Source organism: Aptenodytes forsteri, unplaced genomic scaffold (genome assembly GCF_000699145.1).
Source record: "Aptenodytes forsteri isolate BGI_AS27 unplaced genomic scaffold, ASM69914v1 Scaffold16, whole genome shotgun sequence".
NCBI classification, from domain to species: domain Eukaryota; kingdom Metazoa; phylum Chordata; class Aves; order Sphenisciformes; family Spheniscidae; genus Aptenodytes; species Aptenodytes forsteri.
Genome location: NW_008794753.1, coordinates 4,496,193 through 4,508,521, shown reverse-complemented (window position 1 = coordinate 4,508,521; position 12,329 = coordinate 4,496,193). Strand labels below are relative to the sequence as shown.

Below are 12,329 nucleotides of genomic sequence, written 5' to 3'. Positions count from 1 at the left end.
GGAGTGCACTGTGGCGAGGGGGGGGGGGGGGGGGGGGGGGGGGGAAGAGGAAAATTTTCATTCTGTGATCTAACGAACTGCCATAAAAACTGCTGGGGGGGGGGGCAGCCCAACTACAAATTCAGTGTGTGGGATTTGGTGCTTTGGTACAATGTGAACCTGAGATGCTGGAAGGAAAATGCTGCAGTTCATCCTAGAGATTAATGCGCTAATGTGGGATCTCTCTGGAGGGCCAAGTTCAAATCTTGACTGCAAGACATCTGGGACCGTTCCCTGTGGCACGCCGGTGATGGCAGGCTGTCACACCTGACTGTTCGTGCAGCTGCCAGCTCGCTTGCGTGTGTGCCGAGAAGTGGGTGTTTTGGAGACTGGTGGGGCATGGGTCGGGTGGAGTTGGTGCCGCTTCAGAGTTACTGCGCGATCTTGGTCTTCCCCTGCACAAGTGCAGCCGGTTGGGAGTGAGATGGGACTTGCAACCTGTCCTGCTGACGTGTCTGGGAATAGCAAGGCATGGTGCTAGTCGGAGCGAATGTCTGCTGGCAGATGGGCGCGTGGGGGTGGGAGTGGAATAGCAAGAGAGAAGGAGTGATAGGAGAGTAATGAGGTGCCTTGGCAGAGTTGTGAAATCAAGGAATCTTTACTGCTCATATTCTAACTGCTGTCACATGTAACTGGTGCTTCTGTCACCAGTTCTTCCATGGAGTCTCTTCTGCCTGAAGTACATAAGAACAAGCCCTGTTGGGTTTTGCTGCCTCCTGCCCAGGCTGGGAGGGGCGAGCAGAGCAACGGGACTTTTGTTGTTTCAAAGCCACAAATCCCGGATGAGAACACTTCTGAGGAGGATATATGGTCTTGGCCTCCAGCGCTGAGGGTTTGCAGCATCAGACTAACATTTCCAGGAAAATCAACATGAAGAATGAAGCATTCCATGGGGAGGGAGCTTGTGACTCTATTTGTGCTGTGTGGCCAGGTACTTCCTAGCTTCGATGCTGGCTTGGCAAGCTGATACTGTCTGTGGCTTTGGAGAAGTTATTTAAAGGGTAAACTGAGGCAGGAGGATTGATAAAATTCAAATTGTATTGAAAGGCTGACTCAACACCTGGGATGTGAAGTGCTGAGAAAACTTAAGTGCTGTCACTGGCTGACTATCCTTTCCCATCTGCTTTCCAATTGCCACGGTTTTGTTGTATTTACTTTGCTTTTGGTTATGGATGGTTGCAAGCCTCTGCGGTTGTCTCTGAGTGCCAGTTTTGTTAACAGGCTGGGTGACAGGGTCATGGCAAGATAAGATCGGAGGCAGCTTGTGCTCTTTAAAACCTTGAAAATGCCACTTGTAACTTTGCAGAGCTCCAGAATTGCTCTTTGGATAAAGGCATTGCCTGGCAGGCTCTGCCCTCGGCACGTTAACTGTCTGCTCTCGGCACTGCTCCGCCTGTGGCAGCCACAGATCTGTGCTCTGGATCTCTTGATAAATACAATGCCAAGGCAGGAACCTGGGCTTGCTTAGCTGAATTCAAAGTAATGTGGAGTGATTCTGAGTATGAGGGACAGTTGCTTGGCTTAAAATGTCCCCTGGAACATAAATAATTTTGTTGTTCTTATGAACAGCACCAAGGGGGTTTGTAACCTTTCTTAACCAACACACTTTGGGCAAATTGCAGCAGCTTTGCGTGCATGTTGACTCACAGGCAGATGTATACTCACTCAAATATGGTGCTTGTTTGTGAGATTTTTATTTTTTTATTTTTTTATTTTAAGATGCTGCATCTTTAACAAGCCCTTGATAGATGAGAATTTGATGCTTGCAGTGACAAACAGTCTCTTCCTTCCTGCCCGTATGCAACATCATGCTTTCAGTTTCCCCAGCATTATTATGGGAGGATATTGATTTTAAATCTGTTCGGGGACGCTGTAATTGTATATTAGATATTTTGTGTTGGTTTGTAGGGCTGCAGTAATGCAAAAGGCTTGAGTGTTTCCGTACAATCTAGAGGGGGAAGATTGCTAAGGACCTTGAGGTTTTGAAGGAGGGGGGGGGGAGAGATTGAGAGAGAGAGAGAGAGAGAGATACTGTGGTAGGAAGATTCAGAGATCTGTTGTGCTTTTTTTTTTTGTGTTGTTTTTTTCCTCCCCTTTCTCTCCCCCAGTTGCTTTGCATCAGGGCATGAAAGGAGTGGAAACACCAGGGGGACAAAAGGCAACAGAACAAATGATGAAACTCAGTAAGGAAATCAACTGGATTCAGAATTTATAGCTTTAAAACGTTGCATTGATCAGTGTGTGAATAGTCATTATGTGCTTTTGGACTGCGTGATTAGGAAAGCAGATCAAGGCTCTCAAGATGATGATTTTTCTTACTTTCATTTTTTTTCCTCTGCTTGTAATATATGTGTGTGTGTGTCTGTGTGTGTGAGACAGAGAGAAGCAAAATACCAAAGTCTCTCTGGTTGCTTCTACAAAGAGGAAAGTACAACCTTATCTGATACTCAGGTTTCTCATCTCTCTTCTAGATGAAATTTTAGGTAAGAGAAGAGTATGTTCTCCCAACAGCAGCAGTGAGTGTCCTTTAGAAAGCAAGAAAGCCAGAAGTGAGTCCCCAAAGGGTAAGTGCTGCTTCTCCCTCCCCCATCCCCTTCCCCTTTCTTCTCCTTTCTTAAAAGTGGAACTTAATTGAAATTAAGGAGGGAGGGAAGGGAGGGCTGCAAGAGGCTGTGGTGTGGGAGCTGTAAGTATCCAGCACCGAGGGTGCATGAAGGAGGCTACCAGTGCACTGTGCTTTCTTTATCTAATCGGAGGGAAGCTTGCAGTGCAAGAAAGGGATTGCCGCTTAATTAGAGTAATTGTTTTATGATTAAAAAAGCAAGCTGCAGCTTTTGAGGTGGATTTTAGGGGTGTTACTTTTCAGGCAGAATGTCTTGATTACGTTTAATATAAAAGATAGACACAGGCTTACCATGCTGGCATCTGTTCCTTTAAAGGGAAAAAAAGAAGCCTAGCAGGGAGAATAGGGCTGCCTAGTTCTTTCTTATGCATTTATGGCACTGTTCCTATAGAGATGGAATCTGCAGAAGGTTTCTCTTTTTAGGGATTTTTTTTTTTTTTTAAAAATCTCCTGATTTGTCTTACGGTTCTTTCCTATGAACATGATTTTTAAAATTTCTTTACAACTGGTAAAGTGAAGTGGGTAATGGAGCCTGCAGTTAATGAGTTTGTCTCGTGGTTGCCTAAATGAGGTTTTGCAGGCCGTTCACCTAAAGGCTTTGTTGTTAAGTTCAAACTAATTAGCTGTCAGTAATACCCATCTCGATCACTGTGCTTAACCTGCACTCTTTGGCCACTAAAAAAAATCCAAAAAACAGACTAGCTGTCTGAAGGTAGATCCTGTTTCACGGGTTTGGAGTCCAGCAGCTGAGACTCTTCAAGGTGTATATCCTCAATAACCAATCCAGGGAATCTCAAAGGGCACTTCTTGCAGCAGTTTGTCCTGAAGCCTTCTTAAACTACGTACCTTATATTATGCTATATAAAGGTACATTGTAGGACCTGTACTGCATCCTAATTTCACATAATGTTCCTGTATGTTGTCTCTTCTTGACTCCTTGTCCCCAAATTATGATCTGAAAGGCAGCATACTCTGAGAGGATGTTGAATGCTAGTGTCACTTAATACAATATTCCTAACACTACCTAAGAACATACTAAATCTTGTCTTTCATGTAACCCTCTCCTGCCTGTTAACTCTTTAATACAAGTAAAAGCGCCTTAGCTCTTTACTGGGCTTTTCTGAAAGGTGTAAAGAGGAACCCTATATGCTGCTACTCCTTACCTCTTTTCCTTGATTTTTTTTTCATCTGCCCTATTCCTGTTATCCTTGAAATGTTTCTAGTAGATGTGCAGGTAAGTTCCAGCAGGATGCTTCTATAGATTCTGAAACACATTTGTTATATAGGGGCATGAGACTCCTGTAACACACTTGATACGCCTGCTGTCATCTTGCTGTTTCTGCTGAGTCTGTATCCTTTGTAATTCCAAGACAGTGCATGCTGAGGAACTGAATCCAGGTAACAGCAACCTATGTGGCCTGGCTGAGAATGGGCTAAACTTTAATCAAGCCATCTATTGCATTTGGATTCATCCTAATAAAGTGGCAGAACTTGCATGAATTGATGTTTCTGCCATGGGAGCAGCAGGGTCAAATGATCCCATTGCGTTTCTTTCCTCTGGCCTTCCCACCATTTTTATTTACTTGAGTGGGTTGAGTGCGGTGTGAGGCAGATAAGCAGCCCCTGACTTTGCAGTATGCACTCAGGACCTAAATCCTGCTCCTTAACTCTGAATGACTCAGGGATTCCCCCAACTCATTAAGAGAGGGGTTCCTAGGAAGCCCTGAATAAAAGCAAACTTTCGTTTTCTACTCCCACTTTCTTCTCAGAAAGCCTTCCCTGCCCTTTAAAAGAGTGTTAGACCGAATGGAAATTCTGAGCTGGGCCTTTTACTAATCTCCCGTGTTACCTGTTTTTTATTATATTAGATCATTGGGGAACCCCTGTTCTCTCCAACACTGTGGCAGGCATTTTAAGCCTAGGCTGTGCTGATGCTAGAATAGCATCCGAATAGTGAGGGGCTGAATAGGGGCAGAGACTTTTGTGCTTTTGGGGCCTTTATCTACCCACCCTCTGCTATGAAAAGGGGGTCAAAGGAGGGGCTATAGCCAGTGTTTCTGTGTCTTAAGCCCCAAACAGTGAGAGGACCTTGCAGCTGAGAACCCCCAGGAGACTTCCCATCCTGCTGGCCATCAGGCAGCCTTCCAGTGGCATGGATACCATGGAGGGCCGGGAGGGAAACGATCCCTGTGTTCCCAGCTCTGTACTAAGGAGCTGGCTGGAAACAGAAGGATCCGCGTTGTGTGACAAGCCATTTTCAAAGAGGAGGGACCCTAGTGGCTAGTTACCTGGAATTTGGGAACTACTGCTGTGGAGTAGTGCTGTAAAGTGTGAGATTGTGCTAGAGCCCCAAGCTTGGCTGGGACCCAGATACTGTCAGTGCAGTTTGTGATTCAGGAGCGGGAAGGGAAACAAGGACGGATTGGAGTTCTGTAGCCTGTGCAGCCCCACGCTGTGCTCTGGTAGGAGCCAGGTCTGCAGTGTCTCCCTGGGAGGCACCCTTCCTTTTTCTCCGGCCTGGTGGTGTGCCTTGTGTGGGTGCTGGTCCTCCGCCTTTTGCACTCTGCTGTGGCGATGTACAGCTCAGGGTGGGGACTCTCCCCCTCCCCATTGCATGCTGGCCCTGGATGCAGCTCTTGCTCAGGGCACGGCTGCATTGTCTCTGAAACAGCCTTTTGAAGATGAGAAGTGACCCCGTGCCCGCGGCACATCTCGTGCTGCTGTGGCTGCGCCTGACAAGGCAAGGAGAACAGAGGCAGCCAAGTAAATCACTCCTTCACTCTGACTGAGTGAAAAAACACCTGTAGGGCTGGAAACCCTTCCAGCGGGGAAGCAGTAACCTTCCCTTCCCCCTCCCCAACGCTCGCAGTGTGCGCACCAGAGATCAAAAGAGAGCCCTATCTCAGTGGAAACAGGGCCGTGCCAGCACTGCTGTCAAACAGAGCAGAACGTTCTCGCGTCTAATATGGAAATGCGAGCATATCAGAGGCTCGGAGCGAGGGCTGTGCTGGCAGGTCACGGAGGAAGCTTTCTCCCCGGGAGACAATTCCCCAAGTAAAACCCTCACTCCTGCGGCAACAGCATGTCTGGAGATCTGCTTCTCCGATACCTTGAGACATGAAATAAAACTGAACGATTGCAAAAAGAGAAAATCAGTAAGAGTATTTTGGTTCCTATTTGAACTGCTGAAAAATAAATCTGGTAGAAGCCTCATCATTTGGGAAGATTTGAAACTGGACTGGACTAAGTGCTGGAAAACACACGTAGGGAATGATATCGCACTCGCCCCCTGGGGTGGGCTGATGAGCTCATATGCTGCTCCTTCTGCCATTCTCTTTTCTTTGCTACTGTAGATCATTTAAAACAAAACAAAATCTTATTGCATCTTTGGTTAATGAAGTAGACCAGAACCGGAGCCGGACTACAGCTGAGCGATTCCAATCCAGCCTCTGTCAATTTGTTCCTCTTCTTTGGGGGGGATATCCATACGGTGATTGGCTTGGCAGCTGTCCAGTTAGGCCAAATGAAGAAACAATATTGGGCCCCATTCTTGCTAACAACTTCACTGCCCCCCAAACCCATACTGCTGAATATGGGGAGAGTGGGTACGGGCCCTCTCTGCCCTGGCAAGTGACAGCTCAGGCAGCAAAGACCCTAAAGCCACTGACCAAGACCTGGCTTTGAACCTGGGGTTGAGATGCTTTTGCAGCAGGCTCCTTAAGCTTTTACTGTGGTTCAGTAAAGGGAGCCTCGGCCTGTTGTAGGTTTGTTGTAGCAAAGGAGAGGAGACAGACAGGCTGGGTGCTTCTGTCTTGTCTGGGATTGCCTGGGGAGGACGAGCCTTGGTGAAAAGATTGTGCAGCAATGACATGTCCTTCAGACCGAGCAGAAAACCTGTGTCCTCCGAGAGCCTGAATTCTCTGTGGCTGCCACCGTCGGGACCCTGCAAGTGTTGGTGGAGGGTGGGAGAGGTGGGCTCCCCTTGGCTTGGGCGAACAGGGGGGCGTGCGGGAGACCGTGAAGGCCCAACAGATGCTTGCCTCGGCTGTGCCTTCCCAGTGACCGTGCCAGAGTCCATTTCACACCTGGCGGCTGGAAGAGATTTGGCAAGATCAGTCTCCCGCATTACCCCCTGGTAATGACAAAAGCAGACAGCAAAGCTTCAGCAAAGCTGGAATTATCGCTGGCTGAGTCATGTGAAATCTTCCAAGTTTTAAGTGTGGAAATCCAGCCTTTCCCTGGACTCCTCCTTCCTCTTAGCCTCCCCTTGCCACCCCCATTCTCCCTCCTCTCCTTGCACCTGAAATCTGCTCTGCGGCTGATCGGATAGAGTTTATGGTAATTAAGTGTTATTAAATCCCTTCCCCCCTCCCTTTTTTCCTCTAATGACACAGCTGTGGGGGGAAAAAAAAAAAAATCCGTGTTTTTCTAAATCAGGTCTGTGGCATGCGGCTTTGCTCCTTAGACCTTTGGTTAAAAGCTTCAGAAGGGAACTGAAACAGTTGGTGCACTTCTGTGTTCCTGGGGGAGGTGGCAGGAGCGGCAAGAGAGCGGAGGAGGATGTGGGAATCTGGCCTGCAGAGTGACTGGGTCCCTCTTTCGGGTCTGGTTTCTAAGTGTGATGCACACGGTACAGGGTGGGGACCCAGCTCCTGACAATAGCTACCTTGAAGCAGGCCATGAACCTGTGATTTACACAGGAAGCCTGTGGTCCCTGCGATGCAGATGCATGTCACTGGGGTAGAGATCAGTGGTTGCAGATATGGCCACAAATTGTTATGCTGATTGAGAATCCTTGCTGAGCTGGATGGCTGACCTGAGTTGGAGGGGACTGAAGTCATTTCCCTTTTGCAGAGGAAGAGTGCCTTGGGAGCCGGTGATGCAACCCTTTTTTTTACTGAAACTTTGTGCAGCTCGGGCTGTTATTATTATTAGCCCCTCCTATGTTTTGGGGAGGAGGTGGCTTCATTATGACATGTGAGGGTTGCATCCCCAAAATCTGAGCCCCTGTATGCTTGGTTGTGTAATGAGTTTGGTGGCAGACAGCACTTGCCGCTAATGGCCTCTCATTCTGGCCAAGGCAGAAGTGAACAAGTCCCTAAGCTACTGTGGCAGGGCCACGTTTTACAGGTACTCTGTCTCTTGGACTGTATTTGTTTGCCACAGGCTATCTTTTCTGATAGCTAGCTTAGGGGCCTTTCTCTCACCTGAGAGAGATCCACAGCTCTTTTCCCAGCAAGATGTCAGTGCCTGCATATTCGTCACAGTGCTGACTCTGGTGTAAAGTAAGTGGCCTGTGCTCAGAGCCACCACCTTGAATTTGGAGCCAGTCTAGCAGCAGCATCACCTGCCGTGATCCCCGAGGGACTCTGTCTGTGAAATGAGGTGGATGAAGGAGCACGAATCTGGGGCACACGGTAGGGTGGTCTTGTCATTCACTGAACGCAGCGGTGGTCTTGTGACTGCAGCATGGGGGGAGCCCTTCCTGCTCCCTCCCTTCCCTCTGCCTGTTTAGATTGTTACCGGGAGTTCCTCTCTGAGTAATGAAAAGGTTTTGCCTGTGGGGAAGATCCAAGATAAAATAGTGTTAGAGCAGCCACCGCCAAGGTGGAGAACGGTAATTACTTTGAGTTCTGCTTACAGTAAACAGAAAGCCTCTGTGGCTTTATCTCCCTGATTGTTAGACTGGGATCCCTACTGCCCAGGGAGCAGGCAGGGCCTTCCTCAAAGCGCCTCCTTGGCTGTGCAGTCATTCCGGGAAGATGGAGAGGTAGGCACGTTGGGTATAATTTTAATGGCCTCAGGGTGCTTAGCCATACGTACAGATCTGAAACAACCCGCTTTTGTGACTTGCCTCCGAGAGCTGGGCAGGTGGACTGTCATCGCTGTCTGTTGTGCGGTTGTCAGCATCACCTACACTGGATGCTTGTTATTGTATCTCTCGCGTTATTGTGTCCTTGTGGGTGTTCAGAAAGGTGGGGGAAAGAGGTGCATGTCGGATCAGGTATTAGTTGAAAAAAAGAACTCAACGTCCCCTAAGATGAAAGGGTGAGAACTCAGTGAACTCTTTCATCCTGCCTGTCCTCTCTGCCACCTTGGGGGTAGAGAGCTTGCTGGTAATTTTGTATTATTATAAGGTAATGCTTGTTGCTTTGGCGGGGGGAAGTTGTTCGTAAGTTTTGTGGGTGCTGTGGCAATTGAAGCTGTAGGCTTTTCTGTATATAAGTGTGCCCATGTTTGGAGGTTTAGCAAGGTATAGGTGTGTCCTGACCGCATATGATGGTACATCTCGGAGCACAAGGACAGCTGCATTTGGCAGTTTGGTACATCTTGTTCAGTAGGTACGCTACCGAGTTGTGGGAAATTGTGCTAATATCCTTCTACCCCCCTTTCTCTTTCTTTTCCACTGTCCCTATACTTATGTGATTTTCCACTGTATTTCTCTCTGGAAAAAAGACCAAATCTTTCTGCTTTTCAGAAAACTCCCACACACCTCTGCTTGAGGACTCGGTGACTCAGATGACCCCAGAGGAGCACTATAGACGCATGATGTCAGCACTGAATGAACACGGCACGTTTGAAGAGCAGCAGCAACAACGTCTCTACCAGCTGGCCAACAGTATGGCAGTGCCCAGCCATGGAGGTACAGGCTCTTACAAACGGGAGAAGGGGCTCGCTTTGCCATTTGGTATAAGTCTTGTAAGATGTCCCTAACCCCTGTGTGCATGTGAGGAGGATTTATGGGCTGCAGCATTGCATGTTTATCATGCAGTGAATACAGGTGGTGCTAGAGAGTATCCTACAGACTGTTTCTCCCATCATCTCTCTGGGGGCATCTACCCTCAGGCATCTATAAATGCTAATACCTTCTGTAGCTAGCTGTGGGGGCTATGCATTTGTTTACTGGGATAGATGAGCTGCAACATCGCTATTGTGTATTTTGCAATGGCGGTGTGGGGGGGGTCCTTTTCTTCCTTTGTTTCAAGAGTTTGTGTCAACCTGGATATTCAGAATCTGTGGTGTAAGTCTTGTTTGGGTCATAATGTGGCACAAGGGGAATGAGTGTTGGCATAAAGCAGGGGGGGTGTGAGATGTAGGCAGTGCCAGATACTCCTGCCGTTTAGTGATGGGATCTGAAACGGCAAGATGATGTTGCAGGATTAAGTTAAGCATTGATAGTGCTAGGTTTAGAAAGTTTGTGCAATAGTTGCTACCCACAGACATAGCATAAATTGGTGTTAAAGACCTTTCACCTTAATGAGAATTAGATGTCATGATTTTACGGACAATTAAAATATGCAGATGAAGCTGAAGACAGCTTAGCAGGCAAATGCTGAAGACCGTGGGACAAGTTCATCCATGGTACCATGTATTAAAAACAATTATGTTTACGTCACCAAGGACTGATCTGGTCCTTCACTAGCCAAAGCCAGATCTGCTGTGGAAAAGTGAGGGGAAGGGTTGCTGAAAGGAAGAGAACTTCTTCCATACCCAGTGTATGCTCACTTGGTGAGGGCTTCCTCAGAGCATTGCCGTAAGGACCCTGTAGGTCACAGCTTCCAGCACTAAGAAATTGTCCCCAGACCTTCCCAGGATGGCATGGTCCTCTGAGGTTGAGCTGGGCACTAGCGGTAGCTGAGGGACCCCCTGGCCCTTCTTTATTTAAGGCCTGTTGCGTGCACTGCAGATTGTGCCTCTGTACCTGCCTGTCTGCTGTTCCTAGGCTTTAGCAGCACAGGAGTATTTCTGCACCAATATCTATGTTCAAGTGAAGGTGCTGCCTTCTGCCCTTTAAAAGGAGGCTGGCGCTTGTACAGTTACGTTAATACAAGGAGGGGAAAATCCAAAATCTGGTCGTGAAGCAGCTTCCTCATTAACAGGTACCATTGTCCAATGTTGCTGCCTTGTCCTGGGGCTGGATTGACGTCCTGAGGGGATAAGGGTCCTGCAGTACCAGGATCTAATGGGTCCTGCATGAATTGAAGGATTGCTGGTAGGTTTTGCCTGGGTTGTGGAGGAATCTGGCTAAATCCAGCTCGGCTGCAGCATCCTGCACTGTGCCTAAAGGGGGCACTAGGCAGTTACAGGTTCTACCCTGGGAACCGCTTGGCAGAGCGCAGGAGCCACGAGCATCCCTCCACAGGCTAAAGGCTCCTCAGCCCACAGGGACGCTTCACCTTCCCTCGGCCGAGCAAAGCCTGCTGGCGCTGGCTCGTCTTGGTCCAGCGTAAAGCCGTGCATTGTACCCGGGTCCTCTGATGCAGGAGTGGGGGGTGAGGGAAGTAACTCGGCAGTCTGGATCCGGCAAAGCCAGGGAGACGGAAGAGGTGACGCTGTTCCAGTCGTGGAAGCAGAGGGTTGAAGCGTCACTGAAAAGCAGTGCTATGCAAGAATCTGTAGCCCCTGTGCTGCTTCCTATCCAAGGCGTGGAGGGCTGACACGTACCTGCCTGGGTGATCCACGGAAGGAGCGCAAGCAACATAGGTGAAGCATCCAGCAAGAGCTGGAGAAGAATCTCCGGTCTAGAGTGTAAATCCCCAGGGCTCCTTGTTAGGTTAAGGAAGAAGCTGTCGTCTTTGCCACTCTTTGATTTGATTGGCTTCTCTGGGGGCAAGAAGGCGATTCCTTTCGCTGTGGAGTAAGGATTTGCTTATCAGCAAAGGCATGGCATAAACCTGTGCTGAGGCACACTGTAGTGAACGTGGCATGTGCTTCTGTGTGTGGTGTTCAGCGTCGCAGACATTTACAGAGATGCAGAGCTCTTGCAAGCATGATACGTAGGTACGGGGCAAAGCCACGCACCAGAGGGCTGGAGTTTCCACACATACATGCAATGAACACAAGCGCAGTATGCGAGAGGACAGTATGTAACATGCATCATGCACAAAAGAAAAACACATGCAGACATGGAAATGCCGAATGTTCAACCATGACGTGCAGGTCTGTGTAGACCATGTTGAATACAACAGAGCACGTACTCGGCACAAAACGTGTTACGTGTACCGGTATTGTAACAGACGGTCGTGATAGATCACTTAACCTGGGCACCGGATGGCTGCTGGACATGGGGAACGTGTACATCCCAGCAGAGTGCGTGCTGCAGAACAGCTGGTATCACCCCCTTCTCCCCCCGTGTAATGAGTAAAGTAGCTCATTACATTAAAAGCCTGACGTATTTTTTTATGATTATGATTAAATTGTCTCATCAGCATTTGTTAGGTGAGGGGTCACACTGAGGTTTTGGGGTGGGCAGGGGGAGAAAAGGAGTCTGCACAGACAGACTCTCTCGTGTAACATTGACAAGACAAAACTTCGTGTATTTTGGATTGTCTCCACACCACAGGGCTCTGGTTGGGCTATAAATTATTAGTGCCAGTACAAAGCGCAGTTTATCTGCGGGCTCACATGGAGGCACCAATAACATTAATAATTTAAAAAATGTTAATAATTTAGAAATCTTTTTTTTTTAATTGCTTTTCAACCCCCCTCCTCCGCCCCCATTCTCCCAGTGGCATTCATCCCACATTCTGAATTCAGTCTGTCTCCGTGCCTGGAACCTCCATCCGCCAGCGTCCCACTGTCAATCAATCTGATTTCCCAACTGTCAGAGTGCAGGATTGTAAATAACAGATCCTCGGCGGGGGGGCCTGTGCGGGGGGGGGCAGGG

General features: G+C 48.4%; 1 protein-coding gene across 1 annotated transcript in view; it reads left to right on the top strand.

Annotated features, from left to right (window-relative positions):
- The window catches only part of SAMD11 (sterile alpha motif domain containing 11), a 150,135-nt gene that overhangs the window by 88,783 nt on the left and 49,023 nt on the right, over window positions 1-12,329 (top strand). The window contains exons 6-7 of the mRNA XM_009274246.2: window positions 2,511-2,603; window positions 9,141-9,305. Coding sequence (XP_009272521.2) covers window positions 2,511-2,603; window positions 9,141-9,305 — 258 coding nt within the window. The remainder of the gene's footprint in view (window positions 1-2,510; window positions 2,604-9,140; window positions 9,306-12,329) is intronic.